Source organism: Silurus aristotelis, assembly GCF_946808225.1.
Source record: "Silurus aristotelis genome assembly, chromosome: 21".
Lineage (NCBI taxonomy): Eukaryota > Metazoa > Chordata > Actinopteri > Siluriformes > Siluridae > Silurus > Silurus aristotelis.
The window spans coordinates 1510331-1537830 of NC_139594.1; the positions used below are offsets into that span (position 1 = coordinate 1510331).

The following is a 27500-nucleotide window of genomic DNA, read 5'->3' on the forward strand; positions in this document are numbered from 1 at the left end:
AGTGTGTATGTGTCTTGTGCGTAGTGTGTTTGTGTGTAGTGTGTATGTGTAGTGTTTGTAGTGTGTATGTGTGTTGTGTGTAGTGTGCATGTGAACTGTTTGTAGTGTGTATGTGTACTGTTTGTAAAGTGTGTGTACGTGTAGTGTGTATGTGTAGTGTGTGTAGTGTGTGTGGATGTGTAGTGTGTATGTGTACTGTGTGTACTGTGTATGTGAACCGTTTGTAGTGTGTGTGTAGTGTGTGTGAATGTGTAGCATGTGTAGTGTGTGTGGATGTGTAGTGTGTGTAGTGTGTGTGGATGTGTAGTGTGTGTAGTGTGTGTGGATGTGTAGTGTGTGTAGTGTGTGTGGATGTGTAGTGTGTATGTGTAGTGTGTGTACTGTGTATGTGAACCGTTTGTAGTGTGTGTGTGTAGTGTGTGTGAATGTGTAACGTGTGTAGTGTGTGTGGATGTGTAGTGTGTGTAGTGTGTGTGGATGTGTAGTGTGTGTAGTGTGTTTGGATGTGTAGTGTGTGTAGTGTGTGTGGATGGGTAGTGTGTATGTGTAGTGTGTCTACTGTGTATGTGAACTGTTTGTAGTGTGTGTGTGTGTGTGTGTAGTGTGTGTGAATGTGTAGCGTGTGTAGTGTGTGTGGATGTGTAGTGTGTGTAGTGTGTGTGGATTTGTAGTGTGTGTAGTGTGTGTGAATGTGTAGTGTGTGTGGATGTGTAGTGTGTGTAGTGTGTGTGGATGTGTAGTGTGTGTAGTGTGTGTGGATGTGTAGTGTGTGTAGTGTGTGGATGTGTAGTGTGTGTAGTGTGTGTGAATGTACAAAAATGATAGAGGGGAGAGAGTGTACACGTGATAGAGGGGAGAGAGACTGTCCTCACGATTCTCTGTAGGATTTTGCGATTCGGGACGGTCCATTTCCCAAACCAGGCAGTGATGCAGCTGCTCAGGATGTTCTCGATGGTCCCTCTGTAGAACATGATCAGGATGGGGGGAGGGCGGTTTGCTTTCCTCAGCCTTCTCAGAAAGTAGAGACGCTGCTGGGCATTCTTGGTGATGGAGCTGGTGTTGAGTGACCAGGTGAAGTTCTCTGCCAGATGTACACCAAGAAATTCGGTGCTCCTGACGATCTCCACGGAGGATCCATGTTCAGTGGAGAATGGCTGCTCTGTGCTTTTCTGAAGTCAACAACCATCTCTTTAGTTTTGTCTATGTTCAGAGACAGGTTGTTGACTCTACACCAGGCTGTGAACTGTTGCAACTCCTCTCTGTACTTATTGTTCTTGCTGATGAGATCCACCACGGTCTCAAATGTGATTTGAGCTGTGCATTGCTACACAGTCGTAAGTCAGCAGAGTGAACAGCAGTGGACTGAGCACATAGCCCTGAGGGGCTCCAGTGCTCAGTGTGGTGGTGGTGCTGGAGATGCTGAAGTCTCCCAGTCAGGAATTCCAGGATCCAGTTACAGAGGGAGGTGTTCAGGCCCAGTAGGTTCAGCTTCTCAATCAGGTGCTGAGGCATGATTGTGTTAAATGCTGAGCTAAAGTCTATGAACAGTATTCATACATATGTGTCCTTATTGTCCAGGTGGGTAAAATCCAGGTGGATGGTTGTGGTGACGCAATCGTCCATGGAGTGGTTTGGACGTTACGCAAACTGCATGGGGTCCAGTGAGGGTGAAAGCTGAGTCTTGATTTACCACCAAAACTGTGTTTCAGACCCCTTGCAGTTACACCCCTTCATGGTAACACTGTTCCCTAACAACAGGGACCTGTTTCAGCGTGATGGAGCTCCCTGGATATCCACACTGCAACACTGTTCAGGAACGCTTTGAGGAACATCACATGGAGGGTATTGACCCTGGGATTCCACAGATCTCAATCTGATTAATGGTCTGTGGGATGTGCTGGACAAACTGGTCTGATTCATGGAGGTTCCACCTCACATCTTTAATGTTAGTCAGAGTGTGTTTCATTCAGAAACAATGATGATGAGGTCTGAAGGCTGCAATCTCGAGCAGTTGAACTCCAGCTGCGTTCACGGTTAATCACTAACCACCTCTGTACACACTCATCAGTTCAGGCTGTTGGGTTTGGGATTAGGTGTTGAGATGGGATAGGTCCAAAAAAAACCCAGCAAAAAGAACAGGAACAGGAACATGGACAGAAATGTGTGTGTGTGTGTGTGTGTGTGTGTTGGGGGGGGCATGAGGGGCTGGAAACAGACCGACATGTTCAGACACACACCTGCTTTACCTGAGTGGGTGGAGCTTTAGAAGAAAACAAGATGCCCTTCTTCAGGCAGTTTTTACACAAATGACATATGTTCGTTTTTTGTTTACACACAGTGGTGTGTGTGTGTGTGTGTGTGTGTGTGTGTGTGTGTGTGTGTGTGTGTGTGTGTGTGTGTGTGTGTGTGTGTGTGTGTGTGTGTGTGTGTGTGTGTGTGTGTGTGCGTGTGTAACGGCAGTTATTCAGGTTGTTGTGAAAGCCGTCTGTCCCGTCAGCTACTGCTTAGTCATGCACTGAACAATAAATATTGCATTACGAACTGAAGGTAACCATGGAAATGCCTCTAAACATTCCCACAATCAGTAATAAATATAAATATTCATGAAAGTGAAGATATTTTATGGTGAGTTGTTAAAGCTGAGAAAAGCAATGGGGTCAATGTAGAGTTATAGGGAATGTAGAGTTATGGGGAATGTAGAGTTATAGGAATGTAGAGTTATAGGAATGTACAGTTATAGGAATGTAGAGTTATGGGGAATGTAGAGTTATAGGGAATGTACAGTTATAGGAATGTAGAGTTATGAGAATGTAGAGTTATACGGAATGTAGAGTTATGAGAATGTAGAGTTATAGGGACTGTAGAGTTATAGGAATGTAGAGTTATGAGAATGTAGAGTTATAGGGAATGTAGAGTTATAGGAATGTAGAGTTATGAGAATGTAGAGTTATAGGGAATGTAGAGTTATAGGAATGTAGATTTATGAGAATGTAGAGTTATAGAGAATGTAGAGTTATAGGAATGTAGAGATATGGGAATGTAGAGTTATGAGAATGTAGAGTTATAGGGAATGTAGAGTTATAGGAATGTAGAGTTATAGAGAATGTAGAGTTATGGGAATGTAGAGTTATGGGGAATGTAGAGTTATTCGGAATGTAGAGTTATGAGAATGTAGAGTTATAGGGAATGTAGAGTTATACAGAATGTAGAGTTATGAGAATGTAGAGTTATAGGGAATGTAGAGTTATGAGAATGTAGAGTTATGAGAATGTAGAGTTATGGGGAATGTAGAGTTATTCGGAATGTAGAGTTATGAGAATGTAGAGTTATAGGGAATGTAGAGTTATACGGAATGTAGAGTTATGAGAATGTAGAGTTATAGGGAATGTAGAGTTATGAGAATGTAGAGTTATGAGAATGTAGAGTTATGGGGAATGTAGAGTTATTCGGAATGTAGAGTTATGAGAATGTAGAGTTATGAGAATGTAGAGTTATAGGGAATGTAGAGTTATGAGAATGTAGAGTTATGAGAATGTAGAGTTATAGGGAATGTAGAGTTATAGGAATGTAGAGTTATAGGGAATGTAGAGTTATAGGAATGTAGAGTTATGGGGAATGTAGAGTTATAGGAATGTAGAGTTATAGGAATGTGGAGTTATGAGAATGTAGAGTTATGAGAATGTAGAGTTATGAGAATGTAGAGTTATGAGAATGTAGAGTTATAGGAATGTAGAGTTATAGGAATGTGGAGTTATAGGAATGTGGAGTTATAGGAATGTAGAGTTATGAGAATGTAGAGTTATGAGAATGTAGAGTTATAGGGAATGTAGAGTTATGAGAATGTAGAGTTATGAGAATGTAGAGTTATAGGGAATGTAGAGTTATGAGAATGTAGAGTTATGAGAATGTAAAGTTATAGGGAATGTAGAGTTATAGGAATGTAGAGTTATGAGAATGTAGAGTTATGAGAATGTAGAGTTATAGGGAATGTAGAGTTATGAGAATGTAGAGTTATACGGAATGTAGAGTTATAGGAATGTGGAGTTATAGGAATGTGGAGTTATGGGGAATGTAGAGTTATGAGAATGTAGAGTTATAGGGAATGTAGAGTTATGAGAATGTAGAGTTATGAGAATGTAGAGTTATAGGGAATGTAGAGTTATAGGGAATGTAGAGTTATGAGAATGTAGAGTTATAGGGAATGTAGAGTTATGAGAATGTAGAGTTATGAGAATGTAGAGTTATACGGAATGTAGAGTTATGAGAATGTAGAGTTATGAGAATGTAGAGTTATAGGGAATGTGGAGTTATAGGGAATGTAGAGTTATAGGGAATGTGGAGTTATAGGAATGTAGAGTTATGAGAATGTAGATTTATACGGAATGTAGAGTTATGAGAATGTAGAGTTATAAGAATGTAGAGTTATAGGGAATGTAGAGTTATAGGGAATGTAGATTTATAGGAATGTAGAGTTATAGGAATGTGGAGTTATAGGAATGTAGAGTTATAGGAATGTGGAGTTATGAGAATGTAGAGTTATGAGAATGTGGAGTTATGAGAATGTAGAGTTATGAGAATGTAGAGTTATAGGGAATGTAGAGTTATAGGGAATGTAGAGTTATAGGAATGTAGAGTTATGAGAATGTAGAATTATGGGGAATGTAGAGTTATAGGAATGTAGAGTTATAGGGAATGTAGAGTTATGAGAATGTAGAGTTATAGGGAATGTAGAGTTATAGGGAATGTAGAGTTATGAGAATGTAGAGTTATAGGGAATGTAGAGTTATGAGAATGTAGAGTATAGGGAATGTAGAGTTATACGGAATGTAGAGTTATAGGAATGCAGAGTTATGAGAATGTAGAGTTATAGGGAATGTAGAGTTATAGGAATGTAGAGTTATAGGGAATGTAGAGTTATAGGAATGTAGAGTTATAGGGAATGTAGAGTTATAGGAATGTAGAGTTATAGGAATGTGGAGTTATGAGAATGTAGAGTTATGAGAATGTAGAGTTATAGGAATGTAGAGTTATAGGAATGTGGAGTTATGAGAATGTAGAGTTATGAGAATGTAGAGTTATAGGGAATGTAGAGTTATAGGAATGTAGAGTTATAGGGAATGTAGAGTTATAGGAATGTGGAGTTATGAGAATGTAGAACTCTATGTGAGACAATGCATTACCTGTAAAATAAGTAATGATAAATTAAAAGTGTGTGTGTGTGTGTGTGTGTGTGTGTGTGTGTGTGTGTGTATGTGTGTGTGTGTGTGTGTGTGTGTGTGTGTGTGTGTGTGTGTGTGTGTGTGTGTGTGTGTGCGTGTTTCAGATCTTCATCACAGTGAACTGCCTGAGCACAGACTTCTCTTCTCAGAAGGGAGTGAAGGGTCTACCGCTGATGATCCAGATCGACACCTACAGCTACAACAACCGCAGCAACAAACCACTGCACAGAGCCTACTGCCAGATCAAAGTGTTTTGTGACAAGGTAAACACACACACACACACACACACACACACACACACACACACACACACATGCAGTGTTTATGAAAGTGCAACGTGGAGTGAATTGTTGAAGTGCATGAAGCACAGGTGTGTGGATCTACATCGTCCTCTGGTGGTCGTGTTTAAAAAACAGCAGGGAGTAGACGGTCCATCTAGTGCACTTTATTAGAGTTAACTTGTGTTTTCTGTTTAAAAAAAATGTTAAAAACAGGGAGCGGAAAGGAAGATCCGAGACGAGGAGAGAAAACAGAACCGCAAGAAGTCCAAAGGTCTGGGATTAAACATCAAATTATTACAAATAGTCTGTATATTACTGTTAGTAGTAGTAGTATTGATTATCATTTATTTATTATCAGTAATAATGTTCATCAAGCTTATTAATTGCATATTATTTATTACTTTACATTTTTTTTTTATAGAAAAAAATTATAAAAAAGAATTATAAAAAATTATAAAAAAGAATGATATAATTCCCCTTTGCAGGGAAGGACGTTGGTGCTGGGGCAGTGACTCCGGCCAAAAAAGGCGACACCACAGTGTTCAGGACGATGACAGATCTGGACTCTCAGCCCGTCCTCTTTATCCCTGATGTGCACTTTGGAAACCTGCAGAGAGCCGCACAGGTAAGAGGACCAGGGGCGGATCTACTAGCGTAGCAACTGCCACCTAAAGAAAAAGTATTGCCACCCCATGTGCCACCCCAGCACCGGTATCCCAATTTATTAAATATAAATGTAATCAGTTTCTTTGAGAGATTTACCTCGGCGCTTAAATGTGATGACATAATAAAAAAAACATACTTTTAAAAGCTGCAAGAAATCTGGTCTTTTTATTAAACTGTAGTCTGAAAAAACGACCCTTATGACCTGCTATATTTCAGTGAATCAAACACATTCACTGCAATCCGCCTGATCACTGATCACAAACTAATTAGTGACGGGTCGTTCATGAACATTCATTTTGATTCATTTAATGTGACTCAGAAGAACGAGTCGAAAGATCCGGCTCTTTAACGAATTGAAGCATTTGTATAAATATACATGAAAGTATATTATTAGATTATTATAGTTCATTCTGATGAGATCTTGTTTGGGTTCCCTGGTGGTCTAGTGGTTAGGATGTGGTGCTCTCACCGCTGCGGCCCGGGTTCGATCCCCGGTCAGGGAACCATCCCCAGTTACTCTCAGTGCCAGTCCCAAGCCCGGATAAATGGGGAGGGTTGTGTTAGGAAGGACATCCAGTGTAAAAACATGTGCCAAATCAAACATGCGGATGATCCGCTGTGGCGCCCCCTAATGGGAGAAGCCGAAAGAAAGTTTTTTTTTTATGAGATCTTGTTTAATAGCTTGTGTCTTCAGGATTGTCAGAATTTGTGACAGGTGATGTCACGTGATAACGCATTTGTTGGTGTCCGTGATTCAAATGTGGTTTCTGTGTATTTGTTATGTGTTTCTGACCGTGAGTTACAGGGTTATAGAGTAAAAGCGGTACTTGATACATTTAGCTTTGTATCTATATATAATATGTAGTTTATATCTTTCCTATCCAGATCAGGTTCTAAATAATCTCACATCAGTCCTCATTTCATTTCTATTGACCAATATATAAATGTGCGCCCCAGTATATACACCAAATATCTATATCATTCCACAAGAACTATAAGCTAGAATGCTTGCTCCAGTGTTACCACCCCTCATCATTCTCATGCCACCCCTTTGCCACCCTGTAAATAATTTATTAGATCTGCCCTGGTGATAAAAAAAAACATACAATTAAAAAAAACTCAATAGTTCTGGGTTTACCTCTGACTTTTAAAAACACACTGACATAGAGACTGATATCATACATGAACATCCAGTGAAGGAGCTGTTGCTATAGTAACAATAACATATCAATTCGAAGATCGAGAATGAATCAACACCTGACCAATCACAATCCAGAACTCAGCGATTATACGATGACGTCATAAGTAACTGGGTTTCATTCTGATGTCGTGCAGGTTTTTGCCTTCAACACCGAGGAGATCGAGAGAGAAGGGTGAGTACGGAGGCGGTGCCGTGTGCAGACGGATTCATAAATATTGGCACCCTCTGCGAGGATATTCCAGACCGCCTCTGCCAGGAGGTTAAATTTTGGTTCTTGATGTTAATCTGAACTTTTATGTGCGATATAGTTACGAGTCCTCGCAATTTTTTCTGCAGAGTGCCAATAATTATGGAGCTGATTCTGGTGAATCTCAGTTTAATGAATATTGAATTAAAACATTTGAACGTGTTTTAAAGTGTGTGATTGGTTGACTGACAGTGATTTTGTGTGTGTGTTTTAAGGAGTGTATTAGTAAAGAGGATGTTCCGGCCAGCGGAGGATGACTGCTGCCCTCCACCTCAGAAACAGCTCCGAGAGGAACAACAGAAAAGAGGTGACCAAAATACTGTACCACCTGACCAGAAGATTGGTCTGTGCTGTTTTTTTGAACATCCACATTCCACATTTAGTCTCTATTTACTGTTATAAAGAGCTCCACTCTTCTGGGAAGATGCATGTTTACGGCCCAAAAAACACAAGTCTCTTATACGTTTCTTTCCGACGCCCCCTACAGGTCAGCGGTTACAATAACATGCTTAAAATGTTTACAATGCTGTATAAAATTATTTGCCCGCTTTCCTGATTTAAGAATTTTTTTTTTTTGCGTATAATATTTAGAGAATATTAAAAGTCTAAATGAATTTATTCTCTAAATATTGTATCGTATGAATCCATATGCCACAACACGTTTAAACCTGAATTACTGGCGACATCAGAGACGTCGAGTGCACCGGTGTTTTAACTACTGCAGGGTTGATTTCTTTGCTCATCATCCTCATAGTCTCTTAAGGAAACAACATCACCTCTTCGAGTAACCTGCTTCTCCCATTAGGGGGCACCACAGCGAATCATCCGTCTTCATACCAACCTGTAATCTGCCTCTTTCATACCATCTACCTGCATGTCTTCCCTCACCACATCCATAAACCTCCTCCTTGGTCTTCCTCTTTTCCTCCTTCCTGGTGTCTCCATCCTCAGCATTCTCCTACTGATATACCCCATGTCCCTCCTCTGCACATGTCCAAACCATTCGAATAGCATGCAGATGTAACCATCAAAATAACATTTTCCTCAGTGTCTGTCTGATTGTTTCTAACAGAACCACTGCAGTGTCTGTTTATTACCTAAAGTACAGTTCAACCAAATACTACACATCCTTTTTATGCAAAACAGCAAAACATTTCTCGTAATTTTGTGATTTTTCTCCAAATATTCCCACTTTCATCTCGTATTTCTACGACTTTTCTATTCTCTTTGTTTTCTTTATTCGAAAAATATTCCGACTTTATTCTTGTAATCATGGATGGTTCATTTTGTTTTAAAGTCGTGCGTAAACGATTCGGATCAGCAGGCAAATTTAAAAATGACACAAAAATACGGCTTTTAAATTATAATTTTATTTAGAGGAAAAATTGCTTTCCAAATATGCAACAGAAAAAAACCCAGAAAAAAAAATCAGGATGAGGGAAAACACATTTTCACAACACAGTCCATTACCTCCATTACTGCTCCTCTTACTTTCTTCAGAGAATTCCATGACTGTCCATGATCACACACACATCATGAGTGTTAATCTTTAATCTTTAATCCACACATTTCCTCTGATTGATTAGCGATCAGCTGTAGCTCACTGACTCCTGAGTGCTTTACCTCTGAAAACGCTGCTTTCACCTTTAATGATTTATTGTAATAGTTTCTGTTTTTAATAGAAATTACTTTGAGGGTATTCACGTGTGTATAAACGTGTGTGCACGTGTGTGTTTTAGTGCTCCTGTACGTCAGAAAAGAGTGTGACGAGGTGTTCGACGCTCTCATGCTGCGCTCGCCGACGGTCCGGGGCCTCATGGTTGCGGTGAGTAACGCTTCCTCTAGGTGGCGCTCTTCGGCCTGGTGATTATCGACAGATCGAGTAATAAAACTCATTTTGTTTCACAGATCTCAGAGAAGTACAACGTGCCTGTGGAGAGGATCGCTAAAATCTACAAAAAGAGCAAGAAAGGGTGAGAGATTCGTTCTTTGCTGTTTTGCACCAACAAATATGAATATAATTCTAAACAACAATTCTACCTCACTGATTCGCCTCTAGAGGGCGCTCTCGAGTAATAATCAAAACAGATATATCGGTGGGCCTCTAGTGTGTGTCTGTGTGTGTAAATACTAAACATCTGTTTCAGGATCCTGGTGAACATGGATGACAACATCATCGAGCATTACTCCAACGAGGACACGTTCATCTTGAGCATCGAGAGCTACGGCGACGCCTACAAAATCACCCTGACTGAGATTTAGAACTACAGGGTTTGGGAACATGACGAGTCCATTTTCATTTCAGTCTCATCCCAGATCAGACAGGACGTTCTCTCCTGTCTGTAATCATCTTCTTCTTCATCATCATCATCATCATCATCATCATCATCATAATGAAGTGGCATTTTATAGTTGTTTGTTACCTGAATTCAGGACAATGCCAAGGAGGAACGTTTATATTCCATACAGTAGAAGTACTTCTACTTTTTTTATGGGCATTCTGATCATTTCACGGCCCTTTTAAAATATTATTAGTATTTTTTAAAATAAAATGTGCAGAAATTCTTTATTCTTATTTTTTTTTTTTTTTTCCCAATCAGACAAACAGCTTTATTTTTAAACTAACATGGATGTATTTTTTATATTTTACCCAGAAATGTAATCAGTTTTTGTAAATCGAAAAAAAAAGGGGAAAAAAAGTGTAACGTGAAACTGGACTGCAGGAAATACATTATATATAAATAATCATACAATTAGATTTAAATAAATATAACATTTTTTTTTTTAAAGAGGACAGGTGTGTATTTCAGATAGAATGACTGAGTGAATTAAATAAAATAATAAAAAAGAAAGTTAAATATTACTAACAATCATCATCATCATCATCATCATCACCTGGTCCTCGTTCCTGCTCTCCAGAAGGCTGTGTTTTATTAATATATAGGAATCTGGATGTTTTGATGTACAGGGTTTTGTATCAGTTTATGTTTGTGTGATGAATTGAATTTTTTTTGTAGATTTCAGACGTAGCTGTTTCCACATCTGGGGTGTTTATGTTGTTGTTGTTGTTGTTTGCGTTGTTGTTTTGCACACATCGATGTGAATTTGCTGATTTCCTCCCGTCTTGAAGCTACACTCAGCCATTTCCTGTACGAGTATGAAAACTAAATCTTGTTGTGTGTGTGTGTGTGTGTGTGTGTGTGTGTGTGTGTGTGTGTGTGTGTGTGTGTGTCCAGTCATTTCCCGTTGTAAGAAGCTAAACGTGAGGTTGTTGTATTTTCGTGTCAGGAGTGTGTAGTGATCGCTCTGACGCTCCACTCATCAGTGAAGATTTCATATTTTTGTAAATAAATTTTTTTGTGCCATCAAACAGCTCAAGTCGTCTCACACATCTCACGTCTTTCACACATCTTACCTCGTCTTTCACACGTCTCATGTTGTCTCACATCTCACAACATCTTTCACACATTTCACGTTGTCTAGCACACATCTCATATCATCTCACACACATCTCATATCATCTCACACACATCTCATATCATCTCACACACATCTCATTTCACACATCTCACGTCGTCTTTTACTGTCTTGTCGTGTCTAGAATGTTATCTCTCATGTCTCATGTGTTTATAATGTCTCATGTGTCTCATGTTGCTTTGCACGTTATGCCCCTAATGTCTTTCATTGTCTGTTATGTGTCTCAATGTCTTTCACACTGTTTCTCACATTATCCCTCAGGCGTCTTTCATGTCTCTAACTTTATCTGTTATGTGTCTCTAATGTTGTCTCACATTATATCACATGTCTTATTATATCACGTCTTTTTCAACGTCTAACGTTGTCTAGTGTCTCACATTATCTCAAAAGTATCTCATGTGTCTAATGTTTTCTCACATTATCTCTCACATGTCTCTTATGTGCCTTTATTGAAGTCTTTCATGTTTCTGGTCATGCCCTCTCTTAACGTCTTTCACATAGTTTCTCACGTTATCCCTCAGGCGTTTCTCATGTTGTCTCCCATGTCTCAAGCATTGTTATGTGCCTCTCATGTGTCTCTTATGCTCCTTCCATTTCCTCACCCTATCTCTCATGTCTATTATGTCTCTAACATGGTCTCATGTTATCTCTTGTGTCTTTTATAGTCTTTGATGTTGTCTCTTGTGTTATCTTCGGGGGTTTCTTTAACTTGGTCACTAATGTGCCGCTTTATCTCTCACCTTGTCTCTCATGTCTCTCACCTCGTCTCTAACATCCCTTCTCATGTCCTGTGTGGAAATCTACTGAGCGATGGTGAGAATTATGAAGCTAATACCATCTCCTCTCTCACTTGAAAAACTAATTAAAAAATACCTGAAAGCCACTAATACCTGACCATCAAGAGACGTACCAGTGCCAATTGGATCCCACTACATGTGGAGTTTGGACACTGGACCTCCTTGAGTGTTTAAAGGCTCTGGCATGGAGAAGCTGGTGTTGGATCTGTGATGATCTCAGATGTTGAGCTATTTTATGAGTTGCTCAGTAGCTCCTAGTTTTATAACCATAATGACTGCAGAAGACTGTAGAAAGATCATCAGTCATAATTACACACTCCAGTGCTCATGTTAGTTCTCACTCTCCAGTGTTCTGTAGTGTTTAAAGACTATAATCACACTCTTGATGTCACCCAAATGAGGATGAGGTTCTGCTTTTGAGTCTGGTTCCTCTCAAGGTTTCTTACTCAGAACATCTAAGGGAGTTTTTCCTTGACCACAGTCTCCATGGTGCTCATCAGGGATAAACACACACCATTCACCTTCACTGTTACATTCTGTAAAGCTGCTTTGAGACGATGTGTGTTGTGAAAAGCGCAATAGAAACAAACTTGACTTGACTAGAGTTAACTAGCATGCTAACAACCATGATTACATGTTTAATCTGTGTTAGCTAGTCTGATGTTAGGAAACTTGCCAATGAGCTTTAACATAAAAGCTGACTTAATATTAGCACACTAGTAAGCTTTTTTTTTTAAAGTGGTTAACTTAGCAGTAGCTCACCTTGCCTGAATAAAATAACCATCAAAAATGAAGCAGTGACTTCGCTCATTGGCGTGTGGGCGTGTTTTAAGTAGTCACATGGGCATGGCCTAAACACATCTCGGAATCTCATTGACTATGATCTAATCATTACCATATAAGATAGCTATACAATATAATAGCTAATCTGATGGTAGCTAGCATGCTAGCAAACGATCAGTACTGGTTTACACTATATAGTAGCTAGCTTGATATTTGCTAGCAACATTCAGTGCTGTTTTACACAGTGTGTAAGCTAGTTTGATATTAGCTAGTTTGCTAGCAACCCCTGATTGCTGTTTTACACATTATAATCGCCTGTTTGATGATAAGCTAGCTCCCTACCAAACTTTTGGTATATGCAAATTAATAGCTGGCCTTATCCTTATTAGCATGCTAGCACATTTCTGTACTGGTTTACACAATATAATAGCTAGAATAATAAAACAACCTTTAAACCAATCAGAGGGAAAGATTATCTAAGACACACAACTAGCAAGATTTGGCCGTTTGAAGTGTTATTGATATGTGTTATTTATGGAGCAAACAGACATATGGAGTGATATCTCACATGGAACGGCCTGCCCAGTCACTGCATCTAAATCCTACTGAACTGCTCTGAGAGGAAGAAGAATCTCAAACTTGTGAACACGGCAAAATATTTCAGGTGGAAACTTTTGGAGAAACAAAGTGTTCGGTGTGTAAAGTTGTTCTTCATGCTGAGGGAAATAAAGTGGAACATCTGGATATTTATAAATTTGTTTGGTCGAAGGAAATCTTCAGACTTGAGTCTCAAACACCATAAAACACTCCAAACTCACAGTCGGGAAAATTCAGTTTATAATTCATTCGGGACAAAGTATCGCTTGTGCATAAAACGTTTTCCGTCTTCACTTGGGGATGAACCGAGAGTCACATTACAGCTGACATTTCATACACAACAAATAAACAACAACAAGGTCAGTTGAACAAAACATGGTAGTGTGACAGACACAGCCACTGATATGAGTAAAAATAAATATCACCTACATTTACATATAAATATATATTATTATAATTTCCAGTACTTCCATGTACATGTTCGCTGTTGTATTCGAATATGTGCAAATCATTACGGGTTTAAATTCATTTGACTCTTCGCAATGTTTATAGCTACTGTAACCAGGTTAGCCAGGCTAGTCAGCTCACGCTATGCTACGTAGCCATGTACGTGCCTGCTGCTAATCAGTGTCAATCAGCTGATGAGTTTTGTTTATCGTTTTATTTATTTATTTTGGAAGGGAAACCTTCATCTCTTTGTTAGCCATAGGGTCAAAAGATGGAAAAATAATTGACGGTGTTCCAGACAACTTACGGCTACGATCTACTTCGTTAACGTGGATTGTAACCCTAAAAAAAGAATCAAATCAAAGCTGTGGCAAATAAAAGATTTACTTTTATTCTATATAACGATCGTTTAATAGAAATAAAGCAATAAAAATATGGCCAAATGTTTGTGGACACCTGACTATAACAGGTGCTTTTCTCTATTCACTGTTATAATGAGCTTCGCTCTGCTAGGAAGATGTTCCACTAGATCTTTGTGAAGATTCATTCAGACACAAGGGTGTTAGTAACGTCAGGCACTGATGTAGGTGAAGTAAGGAGGCCTGGAGTGCAGACAGCATTCACATTCAACAGGATTCAGGGTTGGAGCTCTATAGCAGATCTTTCACTAAAGTCCATGGAAAGCAGATCTTCATGGCGCTGCCGTTGTGGACTTTATTTCATGCTGGAACAGGTTTGAATCTCCTAGTTCTCCCAAGAGAAGGGAAAATTTCATGCTCCTGCATCTAAGGACATCCGATACAATTGTGTGCCTCTGACTTTGTGGTAACAGTTTGGAGAAGAACTACATATGGTTGGAAAAGTCCGGTGTCCCAATGGTGTGTTTTCCACCTGGGAAGGAGTCTCCAGTGTCAGAAGTGAAAAATGAAAAGAAAGAGCGGTTGGTGAATGAACTGTTTACACCTGCTATTACGGACGTGACTGTAACGGATCATAATAATATAATAAACAGATAAAAATTTGACGTAAAAGGAATAAAATACTTTTAACATTTGGGAATTGTGTGGTTATGGGAAAACAACAAACGTGACATTGCTTCATCAAGCTAAAAGTAAATACTGCTAAAGCGATAGGTTAATATTAGCTAGCTAATGATAGCCAACTGGCTAGCTTAGCTAACACTGCTCATGTTATAATAGTTAACGTATATGATTGGTGATTAAGGACATTGCTTTTACACCTAGAATGTTTTCGCGAATAAAAAAAAAATTCCTATACATTTCCTTTCATATCCAACGATCCGCAGTCCGTCCCGTTCTACTGGCTCCGAAAGTTTGTTGTGGTCACGGGATTACATTTTCCGGAAAGTCATCATACAAACTGGTAATTAAAAATGCCTAAAATTTGAAATAGTTAACACAAACTACGCTATCAAATAGCTAAGTTTTTTTTCAACACTTCCAAGAACTTTTTTATTTGTAGATCGGATTGTACCATCCGTATCTGTACCATATTACAGAGAAATGTACATTACTTTTCATCCCAGCATGTCCTGTCTGAAGATGCCATTTCAGTGTTTATGCACCAAACAGGAGGATTTCCTCAAGTCACTGTGTCTATATGTGTGTGTGTGTGTGTGTGTGTGTGTGTGTGTGTGTGTGCGTGTGTGTAAACCGATTCGTGTGTAAAATCTGTGTTAAGATTGAAGGAGAGAATGAGCACCGCAATGTTGCGTAAGGTGCAGCAGGGGGCATTGCGCCACTCGCTTTACTGCCCGGCGCTGCTTGGGTCGCACTGTAGGAGCCGTACGATGGACGGGTCGTTCTTTGCTCCTTCCACAAATTCCTCCAGGGACAGTTTACCTGACAAACACACACACACACACACACACACACACAAAGGTCACTTTTGAGCATGAACGTTATTGTGATGCCCCCCCCTCCCCCCTTGCTTGAGTGTACCATTAAAATGTAACATACCAATTATAGAATAAAAAAATAATAATAACCAATAATCTAGCTATAAACAGACTAGCTAGCATAGTGTGTAAAACAGTTGTACAGATTGCTAGCATGCTAGTTAATGTCAGGCTAAATATTGTTATCCGGTTATTTTTACAATTAGCACTTGTTTTTATACTTGTCTGCTTACAGTGGGCGGGGCTACATTTAGGAGCCGTGGTTGGAAAGAAACGTGGTTGAGGGAAATCTGTGAGGACGAAATGACCAATCATGATCGTCCGTATTTTTGACGAGAATGAGTTTAGATGATTTCAGCATCAGTTCGTTCCAGAGTATAACCTAATAACCACAGTTTCATCTCATCCTTCCATGCACACCATTAATTGTGTAGGCACCTGCACTCTTCTGCAAAGTCTTTCCACTACAGTTTGGGAGTCACTTACCGTCACGGTTCGTATCCATCTGGCGGAAGATTTTCTCTGTTCGTTTCTCAGGTGTGGATTCGTCCTCCGGCATCTTCATCACCGATGACACCATCTTATAGATGGCCTGAGGAGACCATTAACAAAGGGAGCAATAAATAAATAGAAAAAATGTACATATGAACTCAATTAATATGATCATCTGCCTCCTGCATTCAACTATATGCATGTCTTCCCTCACCACATCCATAAACCTCCTCCTTCTTCCTGGTGGCTCCATCCTCAGCATTCTCCTACTAATATACCCCATGTCCCTCCTCTGCACCAAACCATCTCAATCTCCCCTCCCTTACCTTGTCTCCAAAACGTCCTACATGCGCTGTCCCTCTAATAAACTCATTTCTAATCCTGTCCATCGTCGTCACTCCCAATGAACATCTCAACATCTTCAACTCTGCTACCTCCAGCTCCACCTCCTGTCTTTTACTCAATGCCACTGTCTCTAAACCATACAACATCTCAGGTCTCACCACAGTCCTATAAACTTTCCCTTTCACTCTCACAGATACTCTTCTATCACAAATCACTCCTGCTATCACTCTTCTCCACCCACTCCACTCTGCCTGCACTCCTTTCTTCACTTCTCTAACTCACTCTCCATTACTTTGCACTGTTGTCCCCAGGTACCTGAACTCCTCCACCTTCTCCACCTCTTCTTTCTGCAACCGCACCCCTCCACTGCCCTCCCTCTCATTCGCACACATGTGCTCTGTCTTACTCCTACTGACTTTCATTCCCCATCTCTCCAGCGAGTACCTCCAACTCTCCATTACTTTGCACTGTTATATTATACTGTAATATAATATAATAAATATAATATAATTATCAGAGAACCACCAGCCACGCCCCCCTCAAACGCTCAACACTCTCACTCAGCCTCTCCCTCTTATTAATCACCTGCACCTGTTTTCCCTTAATCCGTCCCTTTTCCCTTCACTTGTGTTTGGATCTACCGTATACCTACCCTAGATCATCCGGATTCCCTACTGATCCTTTGTGTTCCAGTGATCCTCTGCTCCTCTTTACACTTCTTGTGATGCTCGCTATAGCTAAGTTTATCATTTCCTGCATTTCAGTTTCTAAGTCTCCTTTGTTTGTCTCTTCAAAGATGAATAAACTACACCTTGTTTTACTTCTGGTTTCCACCATCTGGTGTTCTGTGACAGAAGATCGGACCTAAAACTAACCGCTATAGATCCCACACTTCGATCGTGGATCCAGTCAAAAAACGTGTTGCTGCTGCACACCACCAGCCTCCGGCAGCCCAATAACACTTCCGGCTTTCTACTCCGGCGAAGTGGCTGAGTGCAGCGGCTTCCTTCAACAAGTCAGTCTCAACGTCGAAATGCAACCTGCCAAACTTCCCCTGAACGCTCCAAAGTAAATTCCTAATCTCGCTGTTAACCGGAAAGGCTCTGTCATGGCCCAGCCCTAGTTCCTTGCTAGGGGCGCTGCCCAGTCTCCGCGCCTCACTGGGGGCATCACCCAGCCTTTGTTCCTCGCTGGTGGTGCCGCTCAGTTTTTGAGTCCCACTGGAGGTGTTGCTCAGCCTGTGTTCCTTGCTGGGGGTGCCGCTTAGCCTTCGAGTCGAACAAGAGTTGTTGCTCCACCCCCCAGCACAGATGAGGCCGTCGCTTCGCTGTCAAGCACCGACGAGGCCCCTGCACCGTTCCCGAAAACCATTGAACATGATGCTTCATTCCCAAGCTTCGCAGAGGGGCCAGAGAGGGTGCCGCTCCGCTCCCGAGCCCCAACAAGGCGGTTGCTGCGTTCCTGAGCTTCGCTGAGTGTGCCTGAGAGGTAGTTGCCCAGCCTCTAACATTCAAAGGTAGATGGGTGCCTTCCTTGGAGTGCCCCAGCCCACCTGGATAAGGTGGGGAAGGGATTGTGCATGTCAGAAGCCACACATTATGGGGGAGGTCCTATCTGGTTCTGAACATTTTTGGATTGTATTTGCTGTTATGTACCTTTTTTCACGCTGGTGTGTGTAATGGTGAGTGTTGGTGTATAATGGTGAATGCTGGTGTGTGTTGGTGTGTGATGGTATATGTTGGTGTGTGATGGTGAATGTTGGTGTGTTATTGTGTTTGATGGTAAATGCTGGTGTGTGATGGTCTTTGATTGATGCGATGTCTGTAATGGTGTGTGATGGTGTGGTGTTTGATAATGAATAATGCTGTGTAATGGTGTTTGATGGTAAATATTTTTTGGTGTGTCAATGTTTTTAGTGCTTGTTTGTATGTGAAAGTGTAAACTCTCTCGATTCTGAAGTACTTGTCGATTTGATAGAACTAAAGCTCACTTCCTGTTGCTCTGATTTGATGCTCCATTTTTTGCCAAGCCCGGAGTGAGTAACATCAAGCGAGATGGAGATGAAATGATAGATGTTTTGTTCATTTGTTCTGGAGGTTTGGAGGATAATTGGTCAATTAGCGTGAAGCTAGCACGCGTTCATGACAATTATTTGTCGGAGCTGCTGCTGCGCGCCTTTATTTCCCGCTCTGGGAAGCCAGAGCTGAGCGCTGTGGCTCTGACTCATCAGTTCTACTGGTGTTAATTGGCTAAACGCTAAACTCACTCTCTCTGCCCGCTGGAAAAAGAAAGGCTGATCGAGCACTTTGTTCAGCATATGCTCAGCAGCTCCCTGTTTAGATCTAATCATGGCTATGGGATAATAAACATCATGTTGGGAAGGTTGTAGCTCAGTGGTTAAGGCTTTGGACCCTGGATCAGAAGGTCATAGGTTTAAATCCCAGTGCCACCAAGCTGAGCACCCAGCACCACCTTGAGCAAGGCCCTTAATCCTCAACTTTAGTTGTAAGTTTGCTCTGTATAAGGGCATCTGCTAAATGCCATAAATGTAAATGTTCTACACACTGACCTGAACGATCTCCAGCATCTCTGCCTTGCTGATGTAGCCGTTGCCATCCAGGTCATACATGCTGAACGCCCACTTAAGTTTCTGGTCAAGCTGGCCACGAGACGTGATGCTCAGCGCGATGATGAACTCTCTGAAGTCTATCGTTCCATCTCCGTTGGCATCGAAGGTGCGGAAGACGTGCTCGGCGAACTTGGATGCGTCTCCGTATGGGAAGAAGTTGCCGTAGATCTTCTTGAACTCTTCCATGGTGAGTGCGCCGCTGGGACAGTCCCGGAGAAAGCCCTTATACCACTCCTGAATCTCCTCCTCTGTGAAATCAGTGCTCTCCAACAGGTCCTGGATCACCTCAGGACGGAGTTTACTGTTCTGCTTCCCCATTACCACAAGTATTCTGTTTCAGCTGCAGAGAGACAGAGAGAAGTAAGCTGCATTTCTCAGGATGAGCAATAGAGATAAATTCACATCATATACTTTAATTCTTAAGTTCTGTAAAGCTGCTTTGAGACAATGCCCATTTTCACATTTAGCTCCTAAACTCTGGAATAGTCTTCCTGACAGTGTTCGGGGTTCAGATACACTCTCCCAGTTTAAGTGCAGATTAAAAACATATCTTTTTAGCAAAGCCTACACATAACACACATCACACACATCACATCACAACCTTGTGCTCCAGAACATCTGATCACATGCACATTATCAACTTGTGCTGTTAATATCATGAACAGCAGCTACGCTAATTCCTCTCCACTGCTTCTCTTTCTCTCCCCATCCCGAGGCTTCCTGAGGTTTGGCCAGCTCCAGTCACGTCCCACCTCGTGAAGATTATGGACCTATGGATGATCATGGAGAAGTAGATGCCGAGTGTTTAAAGGCCCTGGCATGGAGAAGCTGATGCTGGATCTATGATGATCACAAATTGTTCTGTATTGTTGAAAGATTTATGACCAAACTCTTGATGTCACCCATATGAGGATGGGTTCCCCTTTGAGTCTGGTTCCTCTTAAGGTTTCTTCCTCATAACATCTAAGGGAGTTTTTCCTTGCCACTGTCGCCACGGCTGCTCATCAGGGACAAACGCACACCATTCACCTTCACTGTTGTTTTCTGTAAAGCTGCTTTGAGACAATGTCTGTTGTGAAAAGCGCAATACAAATAAACTTGACTTGACTTGACTTGACTTGAATAGCGCTGGAGAAATAAACTTAAACTTGAACTTAAAGCTAATAATGCTTAAAAAATCACAACCAAACACCAAAATTCTTCATTAAACACAAACCAACATTTCTCCACAAACACCAAAATTCTCATGCAACACCAAGCCACAATGTTCCCCAACCATCCTCAACTAGCATCAAAAACCAAGTTTTTTGTTTGGTCTTCGAGATTTTTAAAACACTGACACGTTAATCAAACACCATCAAACTTCATCACACATTAAACACCAATGCTTTAGTCTAAAACCTCAAACCACAACATTCTTTATCAACACCATCAAACACCATCGAACTCCATCAAATTCCACCAAACAACATTTAACAACATCAAACACCTTTATATACCATCAAATACCATTAAATGCCTTCATACACCATCAAAAACCCAAATTTAAAGCTTTAATTAAACACCATCAAACGCTATTAAACACCATACATAAAACAACGCATACATCAAACACCAGTGTTCACCCTCATACACCAAGCAACACACACCAACACACAACAAACACCAAAATACACCAACACACAACAAACACCAACGTTCACCCTATACACCAAGCAACACACACCAACAAACACCAACACACAACAAACACCAAAATACACCAACACACAACAAACACCAACTTTCACCCTTATACACCAAGCAACACGCACCAACAAACACCAAAATACACCAACACACACCGACATACAACAAACACCAACGTTTACAATCATACACCAAGCAACACACACCAACAAACACCAACTCACCACAAACACCAATGTTTACCCTCATATACCAAGCAACACACACCAACAAACACCAATTAACCCAAACACAAAAATACACCAACACACGCCGACACACAACAAACATCAAAGTTCACTCTCATACACTAAGCAACACACACCAACAAACACCAACACTCACCAACAAACACTAAAATACACCAAAACACACAACAAACACCAAAGTTCACCCTTATACACCAAGCAACACACACCAACAAACACCAACACACACACCAACAAACACCAACACAGTGGTTATGGTGCACAATGTGGTTAGGGTGTTAAAAGATGTCAAACAAATTTGAATTAATTGTTCTCAAATTCATTTATTTATTTTATTTTTTTATTTTACAGAATTCTTTAAAATCCCAATTTGAATAAAGCTTTAATTTTAAGAATAAAAAAAAAAAGAAAAGAAAAAAAAAAACATGAAAAATTTTGCAGTTACTGAGTTACAGTGGAGGAACCACTTTATGTAGGTCTCTACCCAGGCACTATAATCAAAAGGTGTGTGTGTGTGTGCATGTGCATAGTGGTGTGTGTGTGTGTGTGTGTGTGTGTGTGTGTGCACAGTGGTGTGTAAATGTGATGAACCGATGCTGTGCCTCACGTCCTCCACTCCACCCTCACCTATCATTAACCAAAGTTTCCACTGCTCACACACACACACACACACACACACACACACACACACACACACACACACACACACATAGACAAACACACAGACACACACATGCATCTGCAACATCATTTCCTGATGCAAATCGACTTTACAAACACACCGCAACTTGTTCCTTTTACAAGCTTTGTGTGTGTGTGTGTGTGTGTGTGTGTGTGTGTGTGTGTGTGATACTGAATAAGAGAGAAAATGAGAGAGAACAATTGCATCCAGCAAACAGGAAATCCTCCATCACTCATTTCCCCCTTTCTCTCTCTCTCTCTCTCTCTCTCTCTCTCTCTCTCTCTCTCTCTCTCTCTTTGTCCCCTACCTGTCCTCTCTCTCTCTCTCTCTCTCTCTCTCTCTCTCTGCATACACCGTTAAGGGTGAGTGTAGAGTGTGAGAGCGCTTGTTGGCTTGTTGCCAATTGTTTTACCACGTTTATTGCAAATCTTTTCTGTAAAACATATAAACATAGATTAACTAAGCGTGTGTGTGTGTGTGTGTGTGTGTGTGCTAGCGTGCCTGTGCACATGGCCATGTGTGTGCCTGCAGATGTGTATGTGTGTGTGCGAGAGTGTGAGTAGCATGCAGGAGGAACATGGCGTCTCTGAGCGCGAGGCTGTGTGAGAGTTTGACTCGCCGGGAGAGTGTGTAGAGGAGTGTGTGTTAGCGGTTGGGACATGGTGTGTGGGGTGTGTGTGTGTGTGTGTGTGTGTGTGTGTGTGTGTGTGTGTCTGAGTGTAGTGTGTGTTAGTGGTTGGGACATGGTGTGTTGGTGGTGTGTGTGTGTGTGTGTGTGTGTGTCTGAGTAGAGTGTGTGTTAGTGGTTGGGACATGGTGTGTGTGTGTGTGTGTGTGTGTGTGTGTGTGTGTGTGTGTGTGTGTGAGTGTAGAGGAGTGTGTGTTAGTGGTTGTGACACGGTGTGCGGGTGGATTGTGTGTGTGTGTGAGTGTAGAGGAGTGTGTGTTAGTGGTTGTGACATGGTGTGGGGGTGGAGTGTGTGTGTGTGAGTGTAGAGGAGTGTTTGTTAGTGGTTGTGACACGGTGTATGGGTGGAGTGTGTGTGTGTGTGTGAGTGTAGAGGAGTGTGTGTTAGTGGTTGTGACACGGTGTGCGGGTGGAGTGTGTGTGTGTGTGTGTGAGTGTAGAGGAGTGTGTGTGTGAGTGGTTGTGACATGGTGTGGGGGTGGAGTGTGTGTGTGTGTGAGTGTAGAGGAGTGTGTGTTAGTGGTTGTGACACGGTGTGTGGGTGGAGTGTGTGTGTGTGTGTGTGTGAGTGTGGAGGAGTGTGTGTGAGTGGTTGTGACATGGTGTGGGGGTGGAGTGTGTGTGTGTGAATGTAGAGGAGTGTGTGTGAGCGGTTGGAAATGTGGTGGGACATGAGAAGCCCTGCTCGGCCGAACCGGACCAGGAGAAACCTTTTGAAACTGGAAAAGTCACAGTGGACTCTGGAGAAGTTCTGGAGCTGTTGCCAGGAGACACCAGTCACTACAAGGGGACGGGGAGACGTGGAGATGGAAGACGAGCCCCTTTTCAAAGTACCAACCAACAGAAAGAAGTGAGGTAGGGGACAAGGAAAAAAGCAGGTGAAGAAAGACATGAAGGTGGAGGAACCTGAATCAGACAGTGAAGATACAATGCCAGACCAGAACTCTCAGGAGGAACGTTAAACGTTAAACGAAAGCATAAATGAGTTTTTAAGAACCACCAAGTGGCAGAAAAATATGTCAGTAGAAGTTTTTCCAGAAACGTAAACGGTTTGTCTGTGATATAAAACATTTGAGGAGAGAAGGAGCTTTTACAGATCAGGAAATCTTTAGACTGAAGAAGTTGATAACGAAGGTGAATATGGAGAACTCTGATGAAGACTGATAGAGGGTGTGGTGTGTTTTACTTTCATTTCATTTTAATAAAAGAGATCCACATTGCGAGTTACAAATGGATATAAGTGGATATAAGTGGAGAAAGGGAACACAGGAAGAGAGAGAAGCTTTATGAGCTCATTAAGCAGAAGCGTGTTGATGTGGTCATGCTGCAGGAGACCCACAGTGACATCAGTAACACTGCTGACTGGGTGAAGGAGTCTGACGGGTTGGTGATTTTAAGTCACAACACGTCACTTAGTGGTGCTGCTGCCCTGCTTTTTACTCACAATTTTATTCCTGTTTTTTACACGGTGGAAGAAGTTTAAAACTAGAGGCTTTTAAAAAGTGAATGTTTTGATGAGAATGAGGTTTTAGTGTTTATCTGTATTAGTGTGTTATCTGGACGCTTCCACCAGTGCAGTGGAGAGAATGAAGTTTTTACACAAACTCAACAATGTTATTTAAAACTGCAGCACTGCAGAGTTTGTAGTTTTGGGAGGAGATTTTAATTGCACAGCAGAAAATAAATACAGAAATCATGCAGAACCTTATGCAGCTTCCTGTAAATGTCTGTGGGAGATGGTGGAGACCCACAATCTTTGTGAGATATGGAGAAATTTAAATGAGAAACAGAGACAGTACACGTGAGCCCACAGCATAGACAACACGCTCTCTCTGGAGAGATTAGATCAGTTTTATGGTTTTAAGCATCAACTGACTTATTTTACAAGATGTTCTATTTTTCCAGTAGGCATCTCAGATCACTGCATGGTTCAGTGCACCATCAGTAAAAAGAACATAAAACCTAAGAGCAGCTACTGGTGTTTTAACACCACACTTTTAGAAGATGCTGATTTTTGAGAGTCTTTTATTTTTTTCTGAAATTGTTTTAAACTGGAGAAGCCGATTTTAACTCTCTACAGCAGTGGTGGGATGCAACCAAAGCACAAGTCAAAGAATTTTGTCAACAGTACACTCTCAATGTCACAAGAGACATTGCCAGACTCTAAAAGCTCTGGAGATAGAGACAGTGAACTCCAGTGTTCGGAGGCCACAGGAAATCAAGGGCATATTGAAGCCCTCAAAAAAAAAAAAAAAGCCAAAATTCACAACCTGCTGGACTGGACAGCACAGGGGGCGCTGTTCCACTCATGCTTTAAAAGCGTCACTGAGGTGGATGCTCCTTTTAAGTTCTTCTTCAGTTTAGGACAAAAGAATGGACAGAAAAGATTAATACATGGTGTGCGAATGGATTTAGGGGATCTCCTGTCAGAGCTGGCGCCCGGTGTCACTACTGTGCACTGACTGCTGGTGTCAAAAGCATTAGCATCGAGACTGAAAAAAATGATGGAGCAGATCATTCACCATGACCAGACGTACCTTGTGCCTGGCAGGTCGATATTTGATAACTCATATCTAATTTGTGACCAGACTATTGGGCTTAAAGACTGGTCTGATTCTCCTAGACCAGGAAAAGGCTTTTGACCGGGTTGAGCATGAATACTTGTGGAAGGTGCTGGAAGGCATTGGGTTCAACTCTGGTTTTAAAGCCATGATGAAGGTGTTGTACAGTGAAATTGAGAGTGTACTGAAGGTTAACAGTGGTTTATGTGCCCCTTTTAGAGTGTACAGAGGGATCAGGCAGGGCTGTTCACTATCAGATACGTTGCACTCTCTGGCTATTAAACCTCTTTTAATCCAACTGAGGAGTCGTCTGGTTTTACTGGTTTTAATATTCCACACTCTAATGCTTCACTCAACCTGTATGCAGATCTGCCTGTAATGGTGGGGTCCCAGACTGATTTGACTGTTTTAAGTAAGTTTTAGTTGGTAAGTGTGGAGGTTGTGAAAGACAAGTGGTTTTAAATACTTGGGTGTCAACCAGGGGAGTGATGAGTTTTTAAATAAAAACTGGGACGGCACTGCAGAGCACATTAAGGCCAAACTGAGCAGGTAGAAGCATTGGTTCCAAAGATGTCCTATAGGGGGCGAACGCTGGTCATCAATAACCTGGCAGCGTCGTCCCTGTGGCACAAGCTGGCATGCGTGGATCGGATGCCAAACCTGCATCCAGGCCCTGCTCGTGGACTTCTTCTGGGATGGTCTGCACTGGATTCCTTAGTGTCCTCCATCTGCCCAAGGGTGGCAGGGGCTGGTTCATCTCGCCAGCAAAGCTGCAGCCTTTTGCTTCCAGTTTAACCAGAGACTCCAGAGGGTCCAGAACCTGGTATGGAGAACAGCAGCCAGTGAATTTATGCACATGGTGGGAGGACTGGGGCTGGCAGAACTTTGTTTTTAATGGACATACACACACTGGATGTGTCTGGATTATCATTTTTTTACTGTGGACTTAAAAATATGGACTTTAAAAAAAATAAACGGATTAAGAGCTGTGGAACTCTATACTGGCTGCTGGAGGAGCCCCTGGTCTACGGGAGTCGTCTGGACTATAAAAACGGCGAGAGCGGTCCTGCAGAGGAGGAACCCTTTCCCCAGCTGGACATCGCTCCTGATCTCGACGGGTGTGGAGGTTTCCTCCTGGAGTGCAGGGGTGAAGGGGAGATGAACTTTTGGAAGCTGCTCTGCAGGGCCTGTGTTAAGGTTTTAAATAAGAATAAACTGAGTGTGAGGGTGGACCCCCAGTGGAGAAATGTTCTTGGTTTTAATGATGATATTAAACCAGAGTGGAGACACTGTACAAACCACCGTTAACCAAAAAATCTGCCGATCTCCAGTGGAGGATTTTTCACTGCATCATCTCTGTGAACTGTTTTAATTTAAACCCTGATGTTCTACAGGACGGTCCGTTCTGTTTTTCACGCTTTTACTCACTGCTCCAGGTTACAGTCACTGTTTGTGTTTTTAAAACGTATTTTTATTTCCTTTAATGTGAATTTTTACTCTTCAGTGTTTTATTTTTGGGTTTAAGTACATCAGGAGAAACAGGTTCATGTGCCAACTGATTAATTCTATTTTTGGGCAGGAGAAAATGGCCACATACCTGAACAGAAAAAAACCAAAATATCACAAAAACGTTGATTATGACTCTTCAGGATCTTCTCCAGACTGATGAAATTCAGGCTTGTGGTTGATTTGAATGAGTATAAGAGTGTGAGGGATGTGAAGATGTTTAAAGTTGTGTGGTGTTTCAAAGAAACTCTGTGGTCTGGAAGAGATGAAGAATTGTATTTTGCACCAGAACTGAACTAAATGATCACACACACACCCCTCCCCCCTCCCCCAACTTTTAACTGTCATTTCCTGGTTTTATTTATCTCTTTTTATTATATTATTCTTTCTTTATTTACTTTTCACAAATCAAACCTGATGCCATCATAAAGTGACTAATGTCAAATAAAGTCTCTCTCTCTCTCTCTCTCTCTCTCTCTCTCTCTCTCTCTCTCTCTCTCTCTTACTCTCTCATCCTCTTCTCTCTCTCTCTCATCCTCTCTCTCTTTCTCTTTCTGATCCTCCTTTCACTCTCAGTGTATATATATATATATGTGTGTGTGTGTGTGTGTGTGTGTGTGTGTGTGTGTGTGTGTGTGTGTGTGTGTGTGTGTGTGTTTGTGTGTGAGCCTGTTTTATTTCCTCTCGTTGTCAGACGCTTTAATTGCTTAATGGATCGCCATGGAGATGGAGATTTATTTAACTGAATAGTGTCATTAATAAAGAGTAAGAGTGAAATGTGCTCACCCTTCGAGAATAAACACACACACACACACACACACACACACACACACACACACACACACACACACACACACATATATAACCTGACAAATGTTTTTTTGTCTTTCTTTCTTTCTTTCTTTCTTTCTTTCTTTCTTTCTTTCTTTCTTTCTTTCTTTCTTTCTTTCTTTCTGTCTGTCTTTGTCTATGTGTCTGTTTTTCTTTCTGTATGTTTGTCTGTCTGTTTTTCTTTCTGTCTGTCTCT

General features: G+C 41.3%; 2 protein-coding genes and 1 long non-coding RNA gene across 3 annotated transcripts in view; 1 reads left to right on the forward strand and 2 right to left on the reverse strand.

Annotated features, from left to right (window-relative positions):
* Positions 1–10381, forward strand: part of grhl2b (grainyhead-like transcription factor 2b) — a 41472-nt gene extending 31091 nt beyond the window's left edge. The window contains exons 9-16 of the mRNA XM_083524479.1: positions 5324–5482; positions 5714–5771; positions 5986–6125; positions 7502–7539; positions 7830–7921; positions 9354–9439; positions 9523–9587; positions 9762–10381. Coding sequence (XP_083380605.1) covers positions 5324–5482; positions 5714–5771; positions 5986–6125; positions 7502–7539; positions 7830–7921; positions 9354–9439; positions 9523–9587; positions 9762–9876 — 753 coding nt within the window. The 3' untranslated portion in view covers positions 9877–10381. The remainder of the gene's footprint in view (positions 1–5323; positions 5483–5713; positions 5772–5985; positions 6126–7501; positions 7540–7829; positions 7922–9353; positions 9440–9522; positions 9588–9761) is intronic.
* Positions 1–12582, reverse strand: part of LOC310717020 — a 37365-nt gene extending 24783 nt beyond the window's left edge. The window contains exon 1 of the long non-coding RNA XR_014530727.1: positions 12002–12582. This is a non-coding gene — a long non-coding RNA (uncharacterized lncRNA). The remainder of the gene's footprint in view (positions 1–12001) is intronic.
* A 909-nt stretch (positions 12583–13491) lies between these two features.
* The window catches only part of ncaldb (neurocalcin delta b), a 25777-nt gene continuing 11768 nt past the window's right edge, over positions 13492–27500 (reverse strand). Inside the window, exons 2-4 of the mRNA XM_083524641.1 lie at positions 19040–19439; positions 16120–16225; positions 13492–15577 (exon numbers count right to left, since the gene is read on the reverse strand). Coding sequence (XP_083380767.1) covers positions 15483–15577; positions 16120–16225; positions 19040–19417 — 579 coding nt within the window. The 5' untranslated portion in view covers positions 19418–19439 and the 3' untranslated portion in view covers positions 13492–15482. The remainder of the gene's footprint in view (positions 15578–16119; positions 16226–19039; positions 19440–27500) is intronic.